The sequence below is a fragment of the Actinia tenebrosa genome, unplaced genomic scaffold (genome assembly GCF_029948245.1).
Source record: "Actinia tenebrosa isolate PJP-AT-01 unplaced genomic scaffold, QUT_ActTen_1.0 PGA_scaffold4__44_contigs__length_22323623, whole genome shotgun sequence".
NCBI lineage: Eukaryota > Metazoa > Cnidaria > Anthozoa > Actiniaria > Actiniidae > Actinia > Actinia tenebrosa.
Genome location: NW_028292581.1, coordinates 1,340,270 through 1,366,898, shown reverse-complemented (window position 1 = coordinate 1,366,898; position 26,629 = coordinate 1,340,270). Strand labels below are relative to the sequence as shown.

The window sequence follows — 26,629 nt, the reverse complement described above, 5'->3', positions numbered from 1 at the left end:
CGACTACAAGCTAATCAGGCTTTTTAAACGACACCATTTCTTTGATAGCATTTATACGAAGAAAAATAGAGATTTTCCTTTCAATGTCTTAGGAATTACTATATTTTAGCTTTTTGGCTAAAGTATAAAAATTTGTTTAATTTCGTCTTTCCAGCTCAGTGCGTCTCTCTAGCTCTAGCTCCTCCCGATCAGGGTCTTTCACGTGTATGTCGCGTGACTGTCAACCTTGACATGCTAACTAAGTAATCACTGAGTTTTTACTTGGAGAGAATTTTGACCTTAAAGAGCATTGCCAAGTATTGCTTGGATTAAACTGCTGCTGTTTACGTAATCGCCTCACTTTGGCCTACGTTTGAAGCTTTAAAAGTAGCATTAGAGCTTCTGGATCCTAGATATTTGACTATTATTTCACAGCAGACCATAAAAAACCAGAAGTTGTATATGTACAATATACAGAAAAGGACGATGCACAAGTTTTCTTGGTCGGCGTTCTTGCTTCTATTAGGAGCTGTTTTAACTGTTAAGAGCCTAGCAGAACGGTGTGTTCCTATCGAAGAATACAGTAGCTGTGCTTGTAGACTGAATGAGACTAAACAAGTGTTCAATCTTTCTCCACTTGCCCCGAAAAACGCTTCAGAGAGACCAAGGTACATGAGCTAAACAAACTTAGTATTGCTTCATACGTTAGGCAATCTGGCTAGGAAATTATACTCATTACTTCACGGCTTTATTACTAGTTTTAATTCTATGTTTTTGATAATTTTAATACTGTGAATTGTCCTCTTGATTTCTTGAGGTCTTACCATTCAATACTATTAGAAAAAGAGGAGTTGGTGGGGGGATCAATCTGAAATCGTTACCATAGGTTTTAAAAGTCATACAGTGTGTTAAAGTTAAAATATTTTATCGATTTTATCACCTTTGTGATGTTTTTGTTCCCTTGAAAGGTTCACAGCCAACCATACGACTAGTGGCTGGCATTACTCATACAACCCATGTGATGGATTTGACTTGTTTGTTTCTAAAGATAACGAGTCACGTGCAGAACCTTGTAAAAATGTTGCAGTAAGTGTTTTATATATCTAGGTGGGATGGGTATCTGATGTGGATGGCACAGGGGTGGGTGGCTCAATTTGCAGGGGGGTACAATTTTCAAAATCAGTAGAATTTGTAGGATTTTTTTTTTTTTTTTGTAATTGCAACACAAGTGACTTTTAAATTGAGGTACTGAGCATAACATTTTCTAAAAGATAATGAAGAAGGAGGTTTCTTTATTGAAACCAAATTTTACTTATTTTTTTAACAAATCTACCCCACCCCCACCCCCTTTCTACGACTTAATAAACAATCAGTCCCTAAAGGAAACAGTGAATGACTGTCTTTGATCCCTGTTATTGATAACTTTAACTTTTCGTATGTTAAATTTAATATTCTTCCATTTGGTGCACTGCTAAGCACTACTTATTACTCGTTATCGGTATCACTTTCAAAACAATTATCATGGTACATATATACGTAAAGGTTATATAGGTTACATACTGTAAGTTCCCCTAATAAAAAAACCCTAAACCTGAAGGCTATGAGCTTAAGAAATCCTTTTCGCAAAATCTTATCACAAGACAGTATTGCAAAACCTTTGACTGTGCATACCATACATCTGTGAAAGAGCCAACTAACAAAATTGTACAAATTAGTTCAAAGTTTTCTAGTCTACTGCTTGAGATCCACTGGACTTACTAATTCGTGAAAATTTGTCAAATGTCTTACTACTTTTTCACATATATATATGGATCTATTGTATTGTATCACAAAACCATTGCATTATACCGCATCCTCTTATTTTGCTAAAGGTTATAAAGGTTAAAGGCTGCCTCTTCTCACACAATGAAAAGCGTTTTGATTATATATGCTAGGTTTGTGGTTTACAAGGGCGGATCCATGTCTCCCCGATTAGTAGGGCACTTGTGGCCGGCTAGAAGATATAGAGACATTAATAAAGTTATTATTATTATTATTATTATTATTATTATTATTATTCAGCCAATATTTTAGGGGGGGCTAATTGAGTTTAGTAGGGGGGCCAATTGAGTTTCTTCCGTCAACACAACAGAAAACAATATAAAAAAGCATCGTTTTTTTCTGCTGAAGGGGGGGCTTCAACCCCCCTTTGCACCCGGGCCCCTGGATCCACCCTTGGTTTATGACTGAAAAATAAAGAAATTTCTCCTTCAACTTAAGTTAACAAGGTGTTTCTTGCCTTTTTTTGTGTTTTTGGAAAAGTTTGAGAAATCTTTTACAAAAATCTTAAGTTGGTTAATCAATTAAATTGCAACTTTAATTGGGAGAACTGAAATTAAACTATATGCAAGTTGATCTTTATAAAATTATAAAATACTTCTTTTAAAGAATTAATAAAAATTATTGTGCTACTATTAAAATGTTCTAAAATCAATGAAGATTTTCTTACATTTTCCTGAAGAAGCAAAAATGGCCTTGGGATTTACAAGAGGCCTTGCCTCCAACTCATGATTTTCAAACTATTCTCTCACTTTCCCAAACTCATCGAATGATTTATATAAGTGTGATAATTATTTAATGCTTTCAATTTTCTCGATCAGCTCTCTGCATGTACATCAGCTTTGAACTGAAGCTGAAGAGTATTCCTAAGGATTAAGCACAATCTAAAAATAACTTTTCAGGAATACTGACACTCCCAAGGATAGCAAGATTGAGAGTCTGTCTCTGTCACTTATGTTCTCTTGGTTTTGATAGGTTTGATAAACAGGTGTTTAAGGCTCAATCATCATATTATTGCATTTTTTTTTCAGGTGGCACGCTGGACAGCAAGTCCTCCAGAAGTGTGTTTTGACCTGGGAGATCCTGATTCTGCAGTCTTTGACTACACCAACATTAATCTATCCAGATTCAATTTAACCTCGGTATCAAACTTGTCAATCACTTTCACTCATGTGTGAGTTAACTTATTTATAAGCATTATTTATATTTATCTACCTACCTACCCATCCATTCATCCCTCTATCCATCATGGATTCCATCCATCCACCCACCCATAACCCATCCATCCAGTCTTTTGCAAGTCTATCTTTTGACATGCATAAATACATGCAGTATCAGATAACTATATCAGTCTTATATGAAGTATAAAGGCAAACAAGATGATGAGCAGTACTTCATGTGTTTTAGGAATGACACTCGTCTAAAGAATCGAGCCATGATATACCTTGTTTGTAACTCCAATATGACTTATTTCAACCAATCAGTCTTCAAGTACTTGGAAACAGAATATGAGACTTATTCAAGTTATGTAAGTATCAGCCAAACTGAAGTGATTTAGAAGTCTGCATTTTGATTCTTTTTCATTACATAAAAATATAAAAATATTTTTTAATGATTATTTAATTGGAGCCATGCTATCTAAATTCTTGCATATTTATTATTATTAGCTTTTATTTTTTTTAATTTATTTTTTGTTGTTGTTGTTGTTGTTGTTGTCCTTGTTTGTGTTGTTTTCATGTCTATAATTGCTTTTTTCCTTTTCTTCATCGTAGTACTTTACTCTGGAGAGCAGATGTGGTTGTCCTGGTCTTTGTGGTACTCCACCAGAAAAATCTAAAGGTGCACAATAACAACTGTTATATATATGCTTAAATAAAAAGCTTTCATCCATATATCCATCCATCCATCCATCCATCCATCCATCCATCCATCCATCCATCCATCCATCCATCCATCCATCCATCCAATGCCATCCATCCAACGCCATCCATCCAACGCCATCCATTCAACGCCATCCATCCAACGCCATCCATCCATCCATCCATTCATCCATCCATCCATCCATCCAATGCCATCCATCCAACGCCATCCATCCAACGCCATCCATCCAACGCCATCCATCCAACGCCATCCATCCAACGCCATCCATCCAACACCATCCATCCATATATATGCTTAAATAAAAAGCTTTCATCCATATATCCATCCATCCATCCATCCATCCATCCATCCATCCATCCATTCATCCATCCATCCAATGCCATCCATCCAACGCCATCCATCCAACGCCATCCATTCAACGCCATCCATCCAACGCCATCCATCCATCCATCCATTCATCCATTCATCCATCCATCCAATGCCATCCATCCAACGCCATCCATCCAACGCCATCCATCCAACGCCATCCATCCAACGCCATCCATCCAACGCCATCCATCCAACGCCATCCATCCTACGTCATCCATCCAACGCCATCCATCCAACGCCATCCATCCAACACCATCCATCCAACGCCATCCATCCAACAAACAGAACAGAAACAATCGCTAGAGGGCTATTTAATTTCTCACTTTTTTTACAGCAAAGTATCTCGAAAACCAGTTCAGTGACCCCATTTTTCTTTGTCTTGAAATAAAGATACCATAAAATTCTACAAAATGTGTAAATCTAAAACATTCTGATTGCAAGGGAATGAGTGACACCAAATTTAGGAAACAAAAATCCACCCGTTAACGAATTCGAATGGTACGCATTTTGACTGCATTGATCGCCAATTGAAAGTTTTATAAATCCTTATCACTAACTCTTGCTCACATGCTTTCAATTCAGAAGTGTTAAAGAAAGTCTAATTTGATGGCCATGAATCTGCATTTCTTTGATGTTTTTGATTTTTTTTCGAAGCATTTCTTTGATCCCTCGGGTTACTTTATGGCGTGCATTTAGCAAAAAAGCGAATTCGGTGAACCCCAATTTTTAATTTCATTTTTGGAACAAGAATATGTTGGGATATGTTTGTGATTGCTTCTTCATTTCCCCGTCAACGTCTTTAAGGACATTAATTATATTAACATCCAAGATCATTTTCATCGAAAACTAACAAATATATTCGAATAAATTCATTTTCATAGAATTGGGTCTTTTCACAAGGAAAACCTAGGCTATCCATCTTGTCATCCTTTCTTCCTTTCTACCTCAAAAAATCTCGTATTTTATTTCAAAATGTATTATATTATATTATACATACTTGTAAACATTTATGTGTGAGAAAATAAACAAAAGTTCAAGTTCAAGTACTTAGTCTATTTACACTCTTTTCCCTCTCATTTATTATTCATATATTCATTTACTAACACAGGGTCAACTAAACGAAGCAAAGACAAAAAAGATAGAACCTGGTTGATCATTGGTATATCCATTGGAGCTGTCATCATATTGTTACTAGTGATTTTAGCTGTGATTTGCTGCAGAACCAAGAGATCTGGTTACACTTCCATCTAACAGACTATATTCTTACTTCTCTACAAGTATGTACAGTATTACCCAGTTGAACATTACTATGATATCAAAATGAAGTTAAATGCCCTGACGATGTCTTAAGAACTGGTGTAATGAATGGTTTTCACAGCAGCCATGTTGGAGGAACTTAACAAAAGAATTGTCAATGAATTCTTTTGTTATATTCTCCAACATGGCCGCCATGTCTTTTGTTATTTAATTCTCTTGAAAATGGTTGAAAACCATCAATTGAGATAAATGAAAAGCTCCAGAGCTAGATCCAGAAGTTTTTTAGGGTTATGGAGACCATTAATATGACAAAAATCTCATTTTTTTTTCAGTTAATGTACGTGAATAGGATATGAGGCCTGGGAGATGACTGAATGGATTTAAGTCAGTGAAGAATTTCATAAGTAATCATTGTAATTTTTGGTTAATCTGACAGGTGGATATAGAATTCAGCTGTTTTTCAGCCACAAATCTAGAATTGGCTATACCCATGTTGCTCTATTCTAAAACTAATCAATGCTTTTTATTGTTATTTTTTGTTTTCATATTAATGAAATTAGGAGTGGTGTTCGTTCTTAACAATTTTAGCAGGCATTGTTCGCACACAGCTCCTTTCTACACATGCTCATCGTAATGATGTCATTAGAATGTTTTGGTGGGCAAAATATCAAGAAAACCCATTTTTAACCTGCATCTACACCCTCCCCCCTTCCCTGACACCTTTGAAGAAATGCAGGTCAGAAAGACTGACTGAATGGGATTCCCAAACAGGCTTTAATTTTAAATTTAATCAGATTAGCCTAATTTAATATTCCAAACAGATGGTATTGCATGACGAGTAGTTGACCATTGCTAAAAAAATTAAGCCTTATTTAAAATATTAAAGATAAAAGAAGATTTATCCATGTTTTAGAGTATAGTGTTAGGGAGTAGCCAAAAGGTCAAAGGGTACAAACAGTTTTAACTAAATGTGATTGATTGATTGATTGATTGATTGATTGATTGATAAGAAGTGGGGGTACTCCCATATGAGGGAGGGAATGATCGTCGTATCTTTTAGGGATTGAATTCGTGCACTCGTGCACCCAGTCTTTTAGGGGTAAAAAAAGAAAAGTTGCTGGTTTTTATCTCAATTTTTTTTTGTTTTCAATTCTTTACCTTGTGTTTCAAAGTGGTATCTTTTAGGGCGAAAATTTAATTAAGACCACGCCCAAACTTTCTCACAGTCAAACCAACTCAAGCGTGAACACGTTAGAGGTCATTAATGACTTCATTTTTGGATTATTGATTTCGACCATTCATTTTGGTTAAGTCCAGATGCTGTCCCATTCTTTGACCACTGCCTTTGTTGCAAGTACAGGCAGCCCAACACAAGCACAGCGGTCAAAGGAGGGGACAGCATCTGGACTAGAGGTGGTTTGACTGTTAAAATTTTATCAAAAACGATCATCCCTGACCTTTTTACATTGGAGTGCCTCACCCCCAATCGATCGATTGATTGATCAATTGGTTGATTAGTATATGTAACAGGACTCCATGCTGTCCAATTAAGAAATAATTGGACGAGGAAAATTCCGAGGACTGACAAAATTGGATGAGGCCGTAGGCCGAATTGACTGATTGAATATGATATACCTCTATAAACCCCGTCCTATTCCTCATGGCTACACCCTTTTCATTAAAATATAGATTATATATAAGTACTTGTAACCAACTTGAAATAATTTACAGAGAATGAATTAGCAACAATTATGTTTTGTAAAAACATTTTATTAAATAGCTATTAAAATGCCTTACAATATTGTTTTGATCGTTGATGCTATAAAATTATTATACTTTAAACATAATTATATCATAGTTCGTTGCTGAGGGCAAGTTTATAGTATTAACTACAGAAGAAGGCACAAGCTTGAATCACCCTATCTAGCTTAAATAGAAGCAGATTATAAAGTTTCAGTTAAAGTTACTAACAATAAATAGTTTGAAAGTAGTCATAATATTACAGAAATACAGAAAGACAACGATATGACGATCGATTATAATTACCTTTTTAGTCGCATCAAATTCAATCAGTAAGAGTAAAAGAACAGTGAACAGCCCCCTAAAAGCATGGCACACCTAATACTGCTTAGCGTCACAATCTCTTTAGTGACATTGGTAACCATACTTAGCTATGACCTAAATGCGCGAATACACGGAGCAATTTTGTCTGCAACTGGTCTCGCAACGGCGTTGCGACACAAATTGCACGAAGCATTCCAGCGTGTAACCTACAGCGCAATTTGAAAAAAGTGTTGTGAGACAAGTTGCAGCAATCGTTGCGAAAAGTGGAATTTGCTTCTACTTTTGGCAACGATTGCGTCTCCGTTGCATCGTGTAAACACTCTTGCAACTTTTGTCGCAACGCTTTTGCTAGACAAGTTGCAAAATGCTGCGTGTAATCACGCCTGCACTACTGGTGGCTTCACAGACTTGCTAATTTTTACTGAATTTGTTGTCAAGAAAAATATTTAGTTTTAGAGTATATTTCTAGCTTCCACGGTTATTAGTTGCAACCAGTGAACTTTACTATAAAAATATGTATATATTTACACATGCACAGTTGTGAATCGTTCTCTGTCTATTGACGAGTGTTCATTTTCACTCCACTGTTGACATGAAAAGTAGAATCCTTCCATTTGATCCCAGTTGTTCTGAAGAGAATATCATTCATGGTCCAGCCTTTGGTCGGTAAACTTGCACGATCTTTAACGTTGTAAAGCATGGTATCAGGGTTTTCGTACCAGAATCTGTCTCCGTCTCTAAGGATTCGAAACTGCTCGGCCATGATGCGTGCAAATGTTTCCCCCACGCATCCCCCCTCGACATGGTCTTCTGCAAGCCCTCCGACCCACAAGTCGATATCATCTGTGTTTTTGTAGATTTGGAAATTATTTTGTGTGTCTTTATCGGAAGTGATTTGATCAAATGAGATCTTTCTTGGGAGCCCGAGTGCTTCTCTTACAGTGTTATAATCCGGTAATCCGTGGTCCCTTCCACGTTGGATTCCAATCGCAGCTAAATCAAGTCCTTTAGTGTTGGTACCAAACAAGAAGTTTCTCACGGAGTCAGTGAACTTGGTGTCTACATTTTGTGCCATTTGCTTCAACATACCACGAATCAATGGTTCGATCCCACCTTCCTGGACAACCCGGCCAGGGTTGAAGTACGCATCCCTTAGGGAAAGATGACCAAATTTGGACATTTCCCATTTGTCATCAAACCTCAGCATTGTGTTGCCAATTTGGCTGTGACCAAAGCGGAAAGCAGCTGTCGAAAACTCGTTGAAGATTCCAAACTCTATAGAAGCATTGTAGTTTTGATATGACCCGAGTCTGTTGTATTCCTTGATCCCTACAATCGTTGGAAGGTACTCATCCCAAATTATTTTCTGCCATTTCGCACGTGTAAGGGCGCGCGCGTGCTGGAAGAGGGTCTCATCATTCATTGCTTTATTTCCATACCGTTGAATCAACTCATCACAGATCAAATTATGTTCTCGGGAGAATACTGAATGAAGCGCAATAAGACCTGGCTGAACGTTCACTCTGTTGTCTCCCGAGACCAACATCTTGTCCCGAGGTCCATGAAGAAGATTAAGGTTTGGTACTTGCTTTGTATTTGGAGGGATAATTTCACTGCCATGTTGGTGTAACATCTTGCCATCTTTCATCGTTCTAAGGATAAGAGTACGATCTCGTTGTGACCCGTATACTACAGATAGATCTAGAAACGCTGTGATTTTGTTGACCTAAAAAAACAGAAGACAAAACTTTTCATCCCGTTGTATGCCATATATTATTTGAGATGCATTTTCCTGTCAAGAAGACAGGTCTGTAGTGCAGCTGGATTGCTTTTCTTTGCCAACGAGAAACCGCGCGTGCAGCTGTTGCGAAAAAAATCTTTTAAAGCTTTTAAACTTTAGATATAGTATCTTGGCCATAAGAGATGATAGGGCCTAAACATTTCTTAAATATTCATGGCGAAAAAAAGTCATTTTCATCTATCCTATTTTGATATGATTTCTTGGAATCGTGCTGAAACATCTATGCCTTGCGACCGTAGCTTCACGATACAATCTGCATTCTTCAACCTTTACGCAAAGTAAACGCAAAGCGATGGGACTTCGCAAACCAGTAGACCAGCAAAGAGGTTCGGTTTCGTAAGGAAAACGCGATTTTTACATTTGAGAGAGACTAACGCGGTTGTTCAGATTTTCAAAGTCTCACCTGTTCTCTTGGTGTTCCATGCATTTTCCCAGTAGTTTGAAGTCTAGCGGATCGTCTAAACCGCATGATTTCATTACCAGAACTATGAGGATCAAACCAAGGGTCTCCTCTTGGTATTGTGATGCCAAAATTTTCTTCCGTGACAAAGTTAGCATAAGGCGTTGCAAAATCGGTGTCGTGAGCGACCAGTTGACCAAAGTGCATGTGGAAATCATTGAGTCCTTCTTTACTCCACACGTCAATCCTCTGATCAAACAGCGCGTTTGATATCTCCCTGGGTCCTGGACGGTTTTGGCCAGCTGGTTCATCGTAGCCATCTAAGTATAAAGGTGAAACCAATCTGAGCAGCGGCATCATTGGTTTGCCCCAGTTAGGGTTGTGGAGGTTGTTGCCAATGCCATCTATTGGTGCATACTTCAGCGATGCGTATTTGTCGTCGTTGCCTTCTGATGTCTTGTCTGCCTTGATGACCTTCGTATTGAATAAATCAGAAGAAAAAGAAAGAAGTTAAGTGTTTTCTCAAAAGAATCGACCTCCGTTAACTTTGGAAAGCCAAGGTTTTTGAGGTAATTGGTAAATAATAATAATAAATTTATTACTTATATAACGCGCATATTTCATATGGTCTTTTTTTTTTCAATTCTACTAAAGCAATTGGCCCAGAGGGTACATTCTTTTGAAAGTCAAGATCAACTCGTGTACGTTTTATGGATAAATCATCACTTTGTTCCCATTAGAATCTCGTATAATAATAACAGTACATACCTTAACTTTGACCCTGGCAATAGACAAACTAACGCCATTTCCAATAGAATAGTCAAACGAGTCTTCTCCACTGAAACCAGAGTTTGGGTAGTATGTCACGTGTTTGGGTCCAAAGGTCACGTGACCGTGTGATGGTTGGCGAGAGACTTCCTTGACTAGTGTTCGCGTGCATGCTGCAATGGATTCGTCTGGAGATGACATCACTTCTACTGCATTCCTTTGTCTTTTGATATCGCGTACTGTTAGAGTAGATCGTCGAGAGACTTTCTGGATAATTCTCGTGTTGTTGGTGACTGGCCAGTAGACTCTCAGAGTAAAGGTTGTTGCTGTTTCAGACCCAAGTCCAAAGTGAGCAGTTGTTTCGCCATACGCTGAAAAGGCTGACACACTTCGGATTTCTCTCATTACTTCTTTCTTGAGGCGCGGCGAGTATAAGTAAACTCTGGCTCCGATGCTATCCCTTCCACTGTCCGCCTCTACGACGTTTATTCTAATATAATCATTCTTGTTCCCGCCTATATTCCGATACAGGATGGGTTTTTCTGCGTTGGTTACGATGTAAACGTCCAAGTCACCATCTTCTTCGTAGTCAAACACGAAAAGTCCCCGACCGTCCTTCCTATCTGTTACTCCTTGTATCTCGCCAACTTCTTCAAACCTTACAGCCCCAGTGTTATCCTCAAAGAACTTGTTTTTATAAAGCTTTGAACGGGTCCCGTGAAGAAAATCAGCGTCCGTGTTGTCGGGATCGCTGAAGCCATTAGTGTGAATAAGATCAAGATCTCCATCGTTATCGAAGTCGAAAAAGGCAGCGCCCCATCCCCACTGGCCAATTCTCACGCCGGCTGCGTCTGTCTCATCAGTAAACTTGCGTCCTCCTTTGTTCTTGTACAACCTGTTGCCTGTATAGCCGAATATGAATCCACCGCTCATGTACACTTCATAGAAGGGCTTCATTTGTTCCTGTGTAATGTGGATGCTTGTGAGGAGCCAGTCTTGAAGGCCATCAAAGTCATAATCTGCTACAGTCGAGCCCATTCCATTCTCGTCTGTTCCGACTCCCGCGTCTTTGGTCCCGTCAGTAAACGTCCCATCTCCGTTGTTCCAGTAGATAGCACTTGTTCTGAAGTCCCCGTTGACAGCAAGATCTAGGTGGCCTACAGTTCAAACAACGAGGATAAACATTTATATCTCAGAATAGGCCTCTCGCAGCACGTTAGAATGCAGGCGCAATTTTGAGGACCTAACAATAGGTTTTTCAATTCTCAGGAGACTGAAATTCTTTTGTTTTGCCCTCCAAATTGAGCTGCTTTGACGTCACATGCAAGGGGGCTATTGCTGGTTTTCAATCATTCCCAAGGGAGTGAAACAGCTAAAGACAGGGCGGCCATGTTAGTTTATATATATATATATATATATATAATTATGATAATTCCTTTGTTAAATTTAATTACCAAGATGGCGGCTGACGCCATGTAATAGAACACTTTTTAATATTTCGTTGAACAAAAGAAGATATATATATTTGTCCTCGACGTACCGTCATTATCAAGATCAGTAAACATAGCAGTCAGTTTGTAAGGACCAGGTAAGATATCCTTGAGTAAACCCGTGTTGAAGACACCATAATACCTCACATCAACACCACCCTCCGTCCTATCTGCATCCACTTTTGGTTCTATTGTCCTATGAAGACCAGCTTTCTCCGTCACATCTTCGAAATAGCCAGGCTTTCCTGTGTCAAAGAATATCAACTATAATCAGATCACTCGTAAACCCTTTCCCAAGGCTTGCGCACACGTTCAGTAAATACGAAGGGCCGCAGAGCAGGAGCTATACATGATATAATCAGCAGCCTGAGATGTTTCGAAAAAAATCACAATGAAAAATGCGCTATTGATACTGTAGTCATGTGGTTTTCAGCAAGGTCTTGCATTATTTCCATGTGAAGTTGCGCAAGCAACCTTAATGAAATGAGGAATGATAAACATTTAAAATGGATATATAGCGTCAGGAGGAATCAGGATGGCGTGGGGGTAAAATGCTCACCTCTCACCTCTTGAGGTCCGGGGTTCCAATTCCAACCACCCCATGTGAGCTGAAATGGTTGGTTCTCTTTCTGACTCCGAGGGTTTTTCCGTCCTTGCGGTTTTTTCTCCCTCCTCTCAAATCAACCCTAACCAATTCAAACTGATTAGAGCTGTGTTCCGGGGTCATGCATGGACTGTATAGCGGCTGCCAGAGGCGCCTTCACATGCTTTCAGTTCAACCCTGTTGAGCTGCACCACTGCTGTACTTGCGGTGGTGATTAGCGACGTCGAGATTTTTTTTCATATAGGATTGACTAGGAAACAACTGAATACTATGGAAACTTACCTTGTCTACCAAGATTTCGTAACAGTTTGCAGTTTGAATGAGAAGCATTATTGTAATCAAAGCTTTGATCAAGATGAGGTAGCCATTCCGTGGTGTAGAAATCTAGCCATCCATCTTTATCATAGTCTGCAACAGCGATGGTCATTGTGCTTGTCTTATAAGGAGGGATGGTCGGTCGTAATGCTACTCCTCTCTTGACTGCCTCTTCTGTAAACGAGCCCATTCCGTCATTGATGTACAGGTAAAAGCGCTTTTCCGCCATTGTTCCGATGAAGAGATCTGGATCTCCGTCGTTGTCAATGTCGGCCCAAGCTAACGCAGTGGATCTGTTAAAATTAATAAAATAAGATTAATCTTGGTTGAAAATGGCACGCCTACTGAAAGCGCAACTCGTTTTCTTGAAACCATGGGCAAACTTCCCCGGAAACTGAGGCGTTTTTCCACAATAAGTATATGTAATAGGACTCCATGCTGTCCAATTAAGAAATAATTGGACAAGGAAAATTCCGAGGACTTCCAAAATTGGATGAAGCCGTAGGCCGAGTCCAATTTGGCAGTCAGAGGAATTTTTCGAGTCTAATTATTTCTTGATTGGGGAGCATGAAATCCCATTACCTATTAATTATATAGCTGCTTAATTAATCCCATATCAACAAGACCTGTACGATTAAGAAAATAATCCCTATATGGGATTAATGAGAAGCTGTATAATTAAGAATAGTAACTGTACACGGGCACCCACGCAATCGATCATTGGTCGGGGGACTCTATGTTTACGCGCACGCCGCTTTCGTCCCCTCCCCCTCCCTCCCCCCCCCCCCTCCCCCCCCCCCCTCCCCCCTTCCAACTCTGGGACTCTGGCGAGTAATAGAGATATGAAATACGTCATAGCGTTCAAGATCCGCTACCGTGGTACGAGTAGACATGAGGTTAACTATGCACTCCAATATCATGTTCAGTGAGTATTACCTGTGGTGAATAGTCCCATCAAGACCAGCCTCTGAGGTGACCAGTTTGTAAGTCCCGTGGCCCATGTTACGCCAAAGTTCATCAGGTCCATCAGCTCTTGCATAATAGATATCCATCAGACCATCACCATCATAGTCTGCTAGTGCTGCTGTACCACTACTGAGATCAGGCAGACAGAACGACCCTTTGATCCATAGCTGGAGATATGATAAATGAGTTTAGTTTTCACTTCAAATACAACAGAACCTATAACCTTGGAAATCATTGGGTGGTGCAGCAGTAGAGCACTCGCCTCTCACCTCTGCATGGACCTTGGATTTGATTCCCAGACACACGGCATCATATATTAGTAGAGTTTCTTTCGGTCTCTACCTTGATTCGAAGGTTTTCGCCGGTTCGGTTTGCGCCCTCCGTAAAACCTAACATGCTAAATCCCAATTCGAGTTGAGCCAATATATAGCCTTGCCCCGACTTTCGTCAGCTCAGAGGCTGTTTCAGCAGGAGCAGATCCAGGGGGTTGTGAAGGGGGTAGATTGTCACTTTCCCTTTTGCTCCAATTTCTCAGTATTATCCTTAATAAGCCACCCCCTTTTCCTCACATCCCTGGTAAACCCTTTGTATCAGACACCCCTGCCCTTTTAAAATTTCTGGATCCGCCACTGCTCAGAACGATAAAATTTGAAGATAAAAGACACTCAACTACTGACCTTTAGCTTGGGGTCGTATTGATCAAACAAGCAGTCAGGAGCCTTTGGTGGCAAAGATTGTATTGAAGTCATACCCAAACTCGGTGCCACATCCTCGAAACGGACCTCGGCATCTTCGTCAACTGCAGCCACATTCGTCTGAATACAAACATCAGCTTTGTCCTGGAACAGGTCGTTTTTCAAAACTGCAATACGCACGTGATCATCCTCCGTTGTCATGGTAGCATAGTCGGATACCGCTTCAACAGTGTTTAGTTTGGGTTTTACAATTACACGTACGAAGTAATTACCGTCAGACGTCGCTGTCATGTTTTCGAGGAGGTACGAATATGCAAATGTATCTTCGCCAGAAAAGTCAGGGTTGGGTAAATAGGTAGTGATTACATCACAGAAGCCTTCTTGGAGGTCTATAGAGCCTTGTGTCTGCGAACAAGGGAAGACTCCATGCTTGGGCTTCTGGAGGATTAGTACCTTGGGAGCAATTTTGAGGTCATTGTTGAACTTGGTGAAGTCTATTTTGACAGCCTCGTCTTCTCTGGTTGAGACGATAAACTCTCTTCTCTCTGAAGGCGGCAATAAAATATACTTTGAATTAATGAAATAAAAGGAGAAAAAGAGTAGGTAAGCTCTGGTTCTCATGCTGCTCTTTCAGTTCTGTTTATCCGTTTCTACAGTAGAAACTCGCATAAAAGAACCATGGATTAACAAACACCCGCGGGCTGAAATTTAGCTTATAAAGCATCCAATATACAAAGACAGGTTCTTATGTACAAAGTGTAAAGCATTACGTATATCATTGGGAATATTCAGTGTTAATATTCCAAGGGAAGAAAAAACCTTCCAATGTCAATATACAAGAATCACTTCAGTCTGACAAATGAGACAGGTTCTTACGTGAAAGTAACTGAGCATTAAGTATATCATTGGGAATATTCAGTGTTAATATTTGAAGGGAAGAAAAGACCTTCCAATGTCAATATACAAGAATCACTTCAGTCTGACAAATGAGACAGATTCTTATGTGAAAACACAATATCAGAAGCACTTGAATTTGCTCGTAAATAGGAACCTGTTTTAACAGAACCTACTCAGCTTGATTTCTCGCTAGATACTAAATATATAAGACCCATTTGAGTCTGACGTTAGAAAATAGTCGCGTTCGTTTATATGCATTCGGTATTTTAGCATCTTCACGTGTCTCACTACTTGAATCTTCTTGTTCTTCTTCTGATCTTTCTACTGGTTTTAACATCATAGCAAACAAATGCATGTTTGAATGTAAAAAAGAGAGTAGTTTCGGATTTAAAATGGGTTGTAACCATCCTTTAGAAAAACAACATATATTTTGGAAGCTATTTTAAACTGTTTACGGATTTTTCACTTTAGTTGAAACACATGACCCAAGGGCGGATCCAGGGGGAGGGTCGGGGGGGTCGCGACCCCCCTGTCATTCCTGAGGTCAAATGGGCTTCCTGTGGTACAAATGCAACTGGGATTCCTTTGCCCACAAAATTTAACCCTGAGACCCCCCCTTCAAAAAAACCCTGGATCCGCCCTTGTGACCAAACCGTTTCCCACGGCAAGGAATAAATCTTTATTTGGCGATTCATGTATTATCCATCGGCTCATTAGTCAGAAAAGGTTGATTGTAAAACAGTATAGTGACTTCCGGTGAGACCTTTCAAAACATCAGAGGATATTGCTTTTGTTTAACATTATGATCATTTTTAGTATATTTTATGTATATTGTGAAATTGTTCAAATGACTTCTTTTAATCCGATATCATTATTGAGTTAGCGGGAGCTTCAACAACAACATCAAAAAAATCGTCCAGGCTACTGCGAAATCTCCTAGTCCAGTTCAGTAGATAGTTTTAAAGTAGAATTTGTCTTTACGATTCCGCATTTCGTATTTTTAAGACAATGTTTTCGACCAGAAAATTCGACTTTCAAAAATGCTCCTTCTATGGATTCTATGGACGTGGATTTTGTTTTACGAAGAAAGCTAGAGTTAAATGTTGGGTAGGATTTTAAAAAAACGCAGTGTCTAAATGCCCGGCAGCCGGTCGCGGTCTAAAATTGACTAAATGCCCGGCAGTCCAAACTTTCACCAAAAAAACGAGAACTGGCTACAGCTAATGGAATCAAACTAGTCTAACTTTATTATGGTATATTAAGCGCTTTCTGTAGTCTGGACTGATTCGAAAAAAAATTGTCTGTCTTTGCTCGGCATAGAATACGGAGCACTTGGCCATGGTTCATGTCACTTAGAATATTTCACCAACACTGCCGGTCGCAATTTTCGCAAGATAAATTACCTACGTTAATGAAGCCAAACTAGTCTAAATTTATCGACTAGGAATATTAATCGCTTCTTGTACTCTACACTGCTTCTAATAAGGATTGTTTCGTATTACTTCGCAAAAAAATAAACGACGATGGGACAAGTAGGTAAGGGTAGGTAAAAAAGCTAGTTGTGGTAAGAAGGGCGAAAAGGTGCTAAAGGCACATGCAATAACACAATGCAATTTTATTTAAACATTAAGTCTTATATTGCTACATAGTATCATTTTAATAATTAATCATTTTATCGGAAAGTTTGGACTGCCGGGCATTTAGTGTATTTGAGACCGCGACCGGCAGTGTTGGTGAAAATATTCTAAGTGACATGAACCATGGCCAAGTGCTCCGTATTCTATGCCGAGCAAAGACAGACAATCTTTTTTCGAATCAGTCCAGACTACAGGAAGCGCTTAATATACCATAATAAAGTTAGACTAGTTTGATTCCATTAGCTGTAGCCAGTTCTCGTTTTTTTGGGTGAAAGTTTGGACTGCCGGGCATTTAGTCAATTTTAGACCGCGACCGGCTGCCGGACATTTAGACACTGCGTTTAAAAAAATCGTACTTTCGCACAGTCATAGACTTAGAATTTTGCCAGAAGATTTAATATTGTTAATCGCTTTTTGCTTTTTGGGGGCTAGAAAACTAGTTCTTCTAAACTTTCAAGCTTCTAATTTTCAACTGTGTGGTGGATACTGACTATAAGTGATATATATCGTATCAGTGATCACTCTACCATCAAGATTTTTTTCATTTCGAAATCGAATACTGACTATAAGTGATATATATCGTATCAGTGATCACTCTACCATCAAGATTTTTTTCATTTCGAAATCGATCCGTATTATTGCATGTCGTCATCGTCGACATCACGTTCATCGTGCGTGAGTGTTCCATCTCATGATTCTGATTTCGTGCAGGGCTCCAAAACGAACGCACGACCATTTCTTAGAAGCAAGTTATTTTTAGGCAAGCCTTGTTATGGAAGACAAAAGTATCCTCATTATCTGGGGTGAAACTTTATTGTACAACACTTCCTGAGGATTAAATCTCCCACGCTCGCTGGATTAACGGCCTAAACTCACACACCTAAATGATCCTTAATATAGCGCAATGGTTCTTTTCTATTTTTATTTGTCTGTTCTTGCACGCTTTCGTAGCAATTTGCCTGGGCCGTCACGTACTTAATGGTTGAAGAACAATTTCCAGTTTTTGAATAATTCATTATACTATTTATAAACCTGCAGCACCTACCGCTGTGTCTACGCTAAATTCCATAACGCTTCAATGGCTGTTCGTATACTTAACTAAACTCAATGACACTTCAATGGCTTTTAGTATGCTTAACTAAACTCAATGGTACTTCAATGGCTTTTTGTATACTTAGCTAAATTCAATAACACCGAAATGGCTTTCCTATGCATTTAACTGCTTCGCTTTCACACGCCATAAAGAAATTCCATAACACTAGCATCTCTAATATATATACTTAGTAAAGATCTTTTTTTTTTTTTGGAGGAGAGCTGGAACTTCAGAGCAGAGGGTCATCGGTACAAATTTGAACATTTCAAAAGTCCACTTTTGAGGATCAATTAATTCAATTTTTGACTGATCGAAAGGAGGAGGGCTGCAACGTACCTCCTCTAACTTCCATAACATTTAACTGGTTTTTCGTACACATGCATATACTTAATTCCATCTTTTAAGATTGGTCTCTTGGCCGAAGACATGTAGTAAACTAATATTGACAAAGCAAAAAAGAGAAACAATGAAAGATCGAAACTGAGTTGAGCATTGAAACATTTGTCGCGCGCGATAAAACATCCAAAAATATGAAAATATACACTTTGAAATGCCTACTTTCTATTCAGTCTATTTCTGTTCATTCTCATCGTTCGGTTGATTTTTTTAAATCGACTATTAGTTAAACAATTCGGATGCTTTTGATGTGGCCTCTGATAATGGGTTCTCCATAATTGCTACATCCATATACGGGATTGGCTTAAACTCAGTCAGAAGGAGCGAAGATTTAATGTATATAGGAGTGATATTGTATTGGTCAGATAAATCTATTGTACCTCGAGGCAATACGGATATTGTACTATATCTGAATATATAGTTTGAAGCCAAGCACATCAGTAACAATTGCCTGGTTAATAAGAATCAGACGTCACTTTTCCTTTCTGTTAAATTTATTTTTTTATTTTAATATCATTTTGATCGAAATGGTTTTGGTCGTGTCCTAGAGCCGTTAGTTCAGAAATGCCATAATTAGTTCAACTATAGGCAATAATTGTGATCAAAGACTAAAGATCATCGCGCAGCCAAGTGGAGTGATACAAGTGGTTGTAAATCATCTCTGCGTATCGACTTGATTCAGTGTTTAGGAATTGAAAATATCACTAACTATGTGATACGAACGACCAAATGAATTTAAAATCCATTTTGTTTTTTAACTAGAGAGAGACAGCAACATCTTAACAACCCGGCGCAGAAGACAAGGAAAAGTAGTAGAAAAGGACTTACAGTCGAGGCATGAGGCGTGTCCCCCATAGACTGCATTATTCAGTTTATTATTGGATTTTTCAAAACGTTCTGCTTCTTCTTTTCAATCTAGCTTCCGAATGAGTCGAGTGAAGTTCGTAAAACAAAAAGCCGAGTGATTCAACAACTTTAGAAGGCGAAACCACTGTTGTGTGACACTGGGAAACCTGCTTTTATTAGGACACCTTTTAGAAAGTTATTTTTGAATGCATTAACGGAAGATTGAAAAACGAAGAATGAATCGGAAAATCCAATGATAATGAGCTTTGTGATGCACCGAGTAGGTGGCACGCTTCATGTACTTTGATTGTAACTTCGATCTGAACAAAAATGATTTCATTTCGGTTTTTGAGTCAAAATATATATAAAAGATTCATTCAAAATTGAAAGTTAACGTCGCAAAAAGAATAGCAATTTTTACAGACTCAAGAACTTCCTTTGCGTTAGTTTTCTCTCGTCTGTATTTTACTTCTGTATTTTTATTATCCTTAGGCATTTTGAATGGAAACTTCGGTTAACTGCGGAGTTAGTTTTCTTATGGATCAAACAAGTATTGATTTGATATCTTGGAATAAAAACTATCGAATGCACTCCCTGATATAACCTTGTAGTATTTTTAAACCTAGTATACTTTGCGGCTGTGCAGAGCAGCGTTGAATGCTAGTAAACTTCAATCCCCCCTCCCCCTTCCAATCGATTCAACAGTACTCTCGAGAGAGAGAGAATTTCAAAGAAACTTGCTCCAAAGCCCACAGATTTTTCATCAGCAAAACACAGCCATAATTTTCGTTATTGATCACTATTGACAAAGATTTGATGTATCGATCAGTATTTACTTACCATCAGCAAGAGCCACACCTGCCAACCACAACAAGAAGAAGCAAACATTCTTCATCTTTCACTCCAAAATATCCCTTAAAGTCCCACCTAATCTTTCGTTCTTTCCTCACGGGGGTCCTGGCTTGAAATCTTCAAATGCAAAGAATTCGACTGACGCGAGAGAGACGAATGGTCCAAAAGGTCCAACGTTGAGCCTTATATGTGTTAGTTAGATGTAAAACTCCGCCCATATTTGACGTCTGCGTCCCGGGATCTCAATGCTTTGTAGTCAAATAGAATAGATGGACTCTTTATCATAGCGGCAATGATTGCTGAAAACATCGAGTGTCATTGAATAATCAAATAGAGGTCCTTATCAAGCCATGACCTATATATTCTTTTGTCTTGATTCAAAGCGGCTTTTTTGTCTTTATTGTGATTTAATCGGATGGCTTGTCTTTGTGTTAGTTGATGTAGTCGATGCCACCCGCTGTTTTGAACCCCAAATCTCAGCACATCAAAATCATCGTTTCCTCTCAACACTAACTCCTGCATCTCCCTTTTTTCTTTCGGATGATAATGTGTTTGTACTTCCTCTGCAAGCAGACGTATTATTGTACAGTGTTCCTGTTTCTATTTCTTGAGCATTCCTTCCTAAAATAGCTCAACACTCGTTAAGCTTCAAGCACTAATCGGCCATTAACAAACCAAATTGTGGTTTTCTACGTCACTGGTCTCTGCTTAGATCAATTTTTCGGATGCTCTCTGAGGTCAGTCGTGTGGACACTTGTTTCAATCAGGACAGTTAACACTACATTTAAGCTTTCTAAATAGTTCCCTCATTTGAACGCTTGCGTCACTTGTCTCGACTTAAAATGTAATACATCAATACAACAAATCGTTTTTATTATTTCTTTATAAATTCAAGAAATCTCAAGATACAAAGTGAGTAAAAAAGGCACATTAATCAAGGAGAAACAGAACTTAAAGCCACAAGATTTTGCGAACTTTTTTTCCCATCTAGAAGTTGGTTGGTAATATTTGACTATGAAGTGTTCACATCGTGGTGAGGTAGCTTTTATTAATTAAAGATCACGCGTCTCTTAACGCTTCTTGATATTGGATTGTCTGATCACGACACTGGTTCACCTTGCTAGGCTATTCAAGCTCTATTTTAGAGAAAGCATAATCTTCCTTCTAGTTTATACTTCCTATTAGCATCGCCTCTGACTCCCTCACCAACAAGTTATTATTTGTATAGTTTTTTATCGCTCCAAACCCAGATATCCCGATATATTCCTTGCACATAATCAAGTTATCGTTCACTTTTTTCTTTGACAAACTTATTTTTCTCGAGATTCGAGCGACAATAATCATATTGTATTCTGTGATGTCACAAAAAGATGTCTAACGCTTTCAACTTTCTTGCGAGATAGGAAAGCGTAGGTGTTCATGTAGACCGCGCCGGGCATTTCGAATCCTTTTCGATCAACTACTGAAGCGGAAACGTAGTTCCTCAGTTCTTTATATCGAGCCACCACATTTCCTTGGGCACTTGTTATATAGTACGGGACGTGTAGCACAGTAGGCTAGTGGAACGGATATTATAGAGGATATTCAAAAACATAACACTATTAATGATAGTGGACTATAAAGACACATTCCACATGCATCGGGTGACCACGTCTTTGTCTCAGACATTCTGAGCTGTAATACTGAGCGACTGTTCCAAAATATATATATTCGTACTGAATTTAATTTAGAATGACCGACCAGCGATACTCATTTTCACTAATATGATCCCTATTTTTATACTCCAAACCTTGATCCCATTTAATCATTTACAGGAACCTGTTAAAATATCGTTGTAAATAAATGAAAAAATTATGATTCCTCGTGAGGACCCTGAAGCCACGAGTTGACGTTACCGCTTGTACCTTCTGTATGCCTCAGTTGGTGACGAAATTTGAGCAAACGGATTTAGTTTTTAAAATGATTTTATTTGTTTGTCTGTTTGTTTGTTTTTCCATCCAGCACCCGGCAACGTTCTATTGGTATTTTCTCACTGTTTGTATAGTATACGCAGGCACGTAGCTAGGATTTTTGTTGGGGGGGGGGGGGGGGGGGGGTGCTAATTTACAAAAAGTGGACCAACCATATACTTTATTTTTTAAATGTCCCATAGGACGCATAGGTATAGATAAATTATTAAAGTAAAATTGATTTTTTTTAACTTAGTTTTATGTGAAAATATCATACCAGCCAAAATCTCACTTGCTTAAAAAGCGGACCTTTAGCTCGCGTGGGGAGGGGGGGGGGGGGTGCGAACGCACCCCCTGCACCCCCCTAGCTACGGGCCTGATACGTAGCTGTTCAATGCAAACTGTCAGCTTTAACGACTGATTTCATTTCTGTTGAAATAGTCAATTACAAATTGAACTATACTTGAGGAAAGTCGGGATTTTCATTTATATCTTCACCATCACAACGACAACTGCTTTTTACAGCTTCTTTCTGCCTTGTAAATGGACGCTGAAAACAACTTATTAAACACTGCAAACAGATGAAATGTTCAACCTTTTAGGAACGCATGGATGGGTTTTATCGTAACGGCGTTTACTTAATTAGTAGTCTTGTGGAAAGATTGCAAGAGTGCTGACCCCGTTTGTCTAAGAAAACATCATATGGTAATCACAAGCTATAAAGATTTAGTAAACAAGTGTAAAGAGGACTATGTAGGAGGTATGATATGTAGACCTTCATGTAGCGCTCTATCCAACCATGACAAATGCGTTTTGAGTACAGAGGAAGAGACCCCAGGCGAAAAAGGGTTGAGCTTCATTAAATACATCCTATTTCTCGTGGATAAACAAAAAGTATTATCCGATAAAGACAGCTGAAACGGTTTTCCTTGTTGTTATTGTGTTAACATTCAAGGTCACATAACGGTCTTTCACTGAATGACGAGCTACATGAGCCATAACCAAGACAGTTGCGGGACAGTTATAGCTTCAATTGCTTTACGTCTCAGTAAACAACAACTGGATGGATACGGCAAAACGTGCTTTTTTTAATGAAAACTGGCTCTCTTAGAATTCGTAAAACGGTTTTATAAACTAGTCCTAGAGTGAAAACATAAACTGTTACCTTAAAGGAGCACTTGGATGAAAACGCCCAAATTTTTGAAAGTCCGAGTAACTGAAGTATATGAGGATAATATGACTCCATTATGATTATGTAAACCAGAATAGTGAACATTTTAGCATAGGAGCCATTTGCAGTTGAGAAATTTTGGTTCAAAAGCAGAAAGAACAATAGGGTTGAGTAAATGACGTCATTCATTCACAATTTTGATGCTGAATAAAACTGATAATTTTTACCCGCTACATTTTACTGTTAAGAAAGTATGTTGCTTGGCTACTATTGGGGCCATACAGATACGTTTAACTAAGTTTAAAGTCATTTCCAATTTTTATCCATTTTCATCCAAGTGCCCCTTTAAGAATCTTTGCGTCTTTTTCTAAGAAATAAGATGTAACAAATAGTATGCTAATCAAACTCAGGGTCTCGCTGACTCACAAGCATAAGGCATCGAATTTATGAATAATGAATACTCTGCTCAGGTGAGAGAGCGGGAATCACGTTTTAGAGGGTGTACCATTTTAGTATTCATTTGAGTCCCTCTCTCTCAAGTACCTCTCTGCTTGGGGACACCTGATCAAGCAAAAGAACGTTCCCTTAGATGGGCACACCTCTATTCATTTGGGCTTCTCTATATAATTTATAGCTCTATCAAGGTTCCTTCTACTTTGATCTACCAAAAGGACGCTCCCTTAGATTGACACACCTATTCCTCTATTTATTCGGGTTACTATCAAGGTCCCTTCTACTTTGATCCGGTAGCTCTGTCACCTAGCGTACCCTTGCATTGATCGTAATTCAGTCTTATGTATAAACTACGTTTAGAGTGCATAGCTGATAACTTTTATATTTGAAACACGCATATTTTATACGAATATGCTTACATGTGCGTCGCGCGATGGTACTTCATCTGCTCTACTAGATGCGAATGATTGATCAATAAACAATAAATGAACCACTTCAACTAATGGCACTGGTGATCATCTCGTAAACTTCACTATATTTGCGAATGCATCAGCCTATTACTGATTTCATTTATTAATATTATATAAAGCTAGATCTCCTGCTTCCCTCGAGAAGTGAGGTGTCCTGCATGCGATGGCCACAAATGGTTGATGGTTTGTATACACTATTATGTTTAAATTATACTTACAATAATGTTACTGCAGCTGGCTCGATAGAGGTTTTATATGTGGTACTGAGTTCCACTGACATTTTGGAAGAATATAACAAATATCTATTTTTTTCTGCGATAATCTCTTTGCCATCAAACACTATCACACAAATATTAGCAATCTAACAGAGTTTGTTTTTCGCGTTTCGCATCATCAGAGATAAACAATAGCTTCACATTGGTAATGTGGCCTTACACGGCCCAAGCTCAGTACATTTGCTCTTGAGTGAAAAACGCCCAAATTATGAATAGAGCATTAAGAGCGAAATCGATCGTAAATCATATGAATAGTTTTAATAGCAGCTACTCGCGATTCTTGCACAACCATGCTTGAAGTCCGATGAGAAAGAATTATGAAGAGGACCTCATAAATCATAGCATTACAAAGAAGATAATGCACTGAGATGACAACGTTATTGTTTGATCATTATTTATTGTCTTCACTTGATTAACTAGGACTTTGCATGATGGAGTTAGCTATGATTATTGCTATTACTGTTAATGAGGTTTTATCATTGATGGCTTTTGTGAGCATCATTATTGCACTTAAGCATTCTTGTGTGAGTTTTTGAAAATGATAGAGTGTCAAGTTTCGTAGGTCTAAGGTTTATTGCGGTCTACTGAACTTACTAATTTGTGCAAATTTGTGCAATCAAAGTTTTTCACTAATATGGTATGCAGTCTATCCTGAACCTGCACTAAATCTTCACAGTGGTGATGCAGATTCTTGCCCATCAGTGTAAGCTCCTTACACAATAGCCCGCAACTGCAAATTGAGGAAGCGATCTCAGGCATCTTTGTTCGCGGTCTTTTATCCTGATTGAACCCTCCCTTTTCATCAGGCAAAAACCTGACGCGCGCTGAGAAACATTGTATTCCAACGTATTCCGATTGGTTGGAGGATTATTTTTATGCCAAACATATATTTTCTTAATTACTCTTTGCGATGGAATGTTAATGATGCAGATCATGATATTCACCGTTATTATGACAATTAGACCAACACTGATTGACTCTGCTAAGCTATACTACTACGTTATCTTGTCTTTTTTTTAGCAAGAATCAGCATTAGTATAATTTATTTGTATGTCAGTTAGGTTGCCAGATGCCCGTTAGGATGTCAGTTAGGTTGTCAGTTGCCCGTTAGGATGCCAGTTAAGTTGCCAGATGCCCGTTAGGATGTCAGTTAGGTTGTCAGTTGCCCGTTAGGATGTCAGTTAAGTTGCCAGATGCCCGTTAGGATGTCAGTTAGGTTGCCAGTTGCCCGTTAGGATGTCAGCTAGGTTGCCAGATGCCCGTTAGGATGTCAGTTAGGTTGCCAGTAGGATGTCAGTTAGTTTGCCAGATGCCCGTTAGGATGTCAGTTAGGTTGCCAGTAGGATGTCAGTTAGTTTGCCAGTTGCCCGTTAGGATGTCAGTTAGTTGCCAGTTGCCCGTTAGGATGTCAGTTAGTTTGCCAGTTGCCCGTTAGGATGTCAGTTAGGTTGCCAGTTGCCCGTAGGTTGCCAGTTGCCAGTTAGGAAGTCAGTTGCCCCTTAGAATGCCAGTTGCCCGTTAGGATGCCAGTTGCCCGTTAGGATGCCAGTTGCCAGTTAGGATGTCAGTTGTCCCTTAGAATGCCAGTTGCCCCTTGGAATGCCAGTTGCCCGTTAGGATGTCAGTTGCCCGTTAGGATGCCAGATGCCCGTTAGGATGTCAGTTGCCCGTTAGGATGTCAGTTGCCCGTTAGGATGTCAGTTGCCCATTATGATGTCAGTTTGCAGTTAGGTTGCCAGTTGCTATTAAGGTTGTCAATTGTCAGTTAGGAAGTCAGTTGCCCCTTTGCATGGAAGTTGCCCGTTATGATGTCAGTTTGCAGTTAGGTTGCCGATTGTCATGCAGTTAGGTCAGTAATTTTAATTTCCTACTTAGGTTGCCAGTTGCCCGTTACGTTGCCGGTTCCCAGATAGGTTAGCGTTGCTAGGCTGTCACTGTTGCCAGTTAGAATGCCAATCAATCAATCAATATTTATTTCAAACCATCAGAATATTGTAAAATATTTACAATCAAGTTCCAATATCAGATTCTTATTATACAATTTTTAGAAATATATGCATAGTACTATATTACAGATACATGTACAAATTAATTAATGGGTTTTACAAAGTGAATATTTATAATGGACTAATAATATGTTTCGTTATTAACAAGAAAATAGTTACAATAATGCGATAAGTTTT

At 38.8% G+C, this 26,629-nt stretch overlaps 2 protein-coding genes across 2 annotated transcripts; one reads left to right on the top strand and one right to left on the bottom strand.

The window, feature by feature from the left end:
* Positions 1–226: 226 nt before the first annotated feature.
* Positions 227–7,107, top strand: LOC116288635 (uncharacterized). Its single transcript, XM_031695459.2, has 7 exons — positions 227–647; positions 948–1,065; positions 2,829–2,971; positions 3,205–3,325; positions 3,570–3,636; positions 5,156–5,324; positions 5,637–7,107. The coding sequence occupies exons 1-6, from the start codon at positions 442–444 to the stop codon at positions 5,296–5,298; spliced, it is 798 nt and encodes a 265-aa protein (XP_031551319.1). The 5' UTR covers positions 227–441; the 3' UTR covers positions 5,299–5,324; positions 5,637–7,107.
* On the bottom strand, positions 7,054–20,451 carry LOC116288633 (uncharacterized). Its single transcript, XM_031695458.2, has 8 exons — positions 20,117–20,451; positions 14,390–14,952; positions 13,683–13,879; positions 12,714–13,039; positions 11,878–12,072; positions 10,338–11,494; positions 9,573–10,043; positions 7,054–9,094 (listed from the first exon to the last, which is right to left on the bottom strand). Exons 1-8 carry the CDS (start codon positions 20,169–20,171, stop codon positions 7,925–7,927), a joined length of 4,134 nt encoding a protein of 1,377 aa, XP_031551318.1. The 5' UTR covers positions 20,172–20,451; the 3' UTR covers positions 7,054–7,924.
* Positions 20,452–26,629: the final 6,178 nt, after the last annotated feature.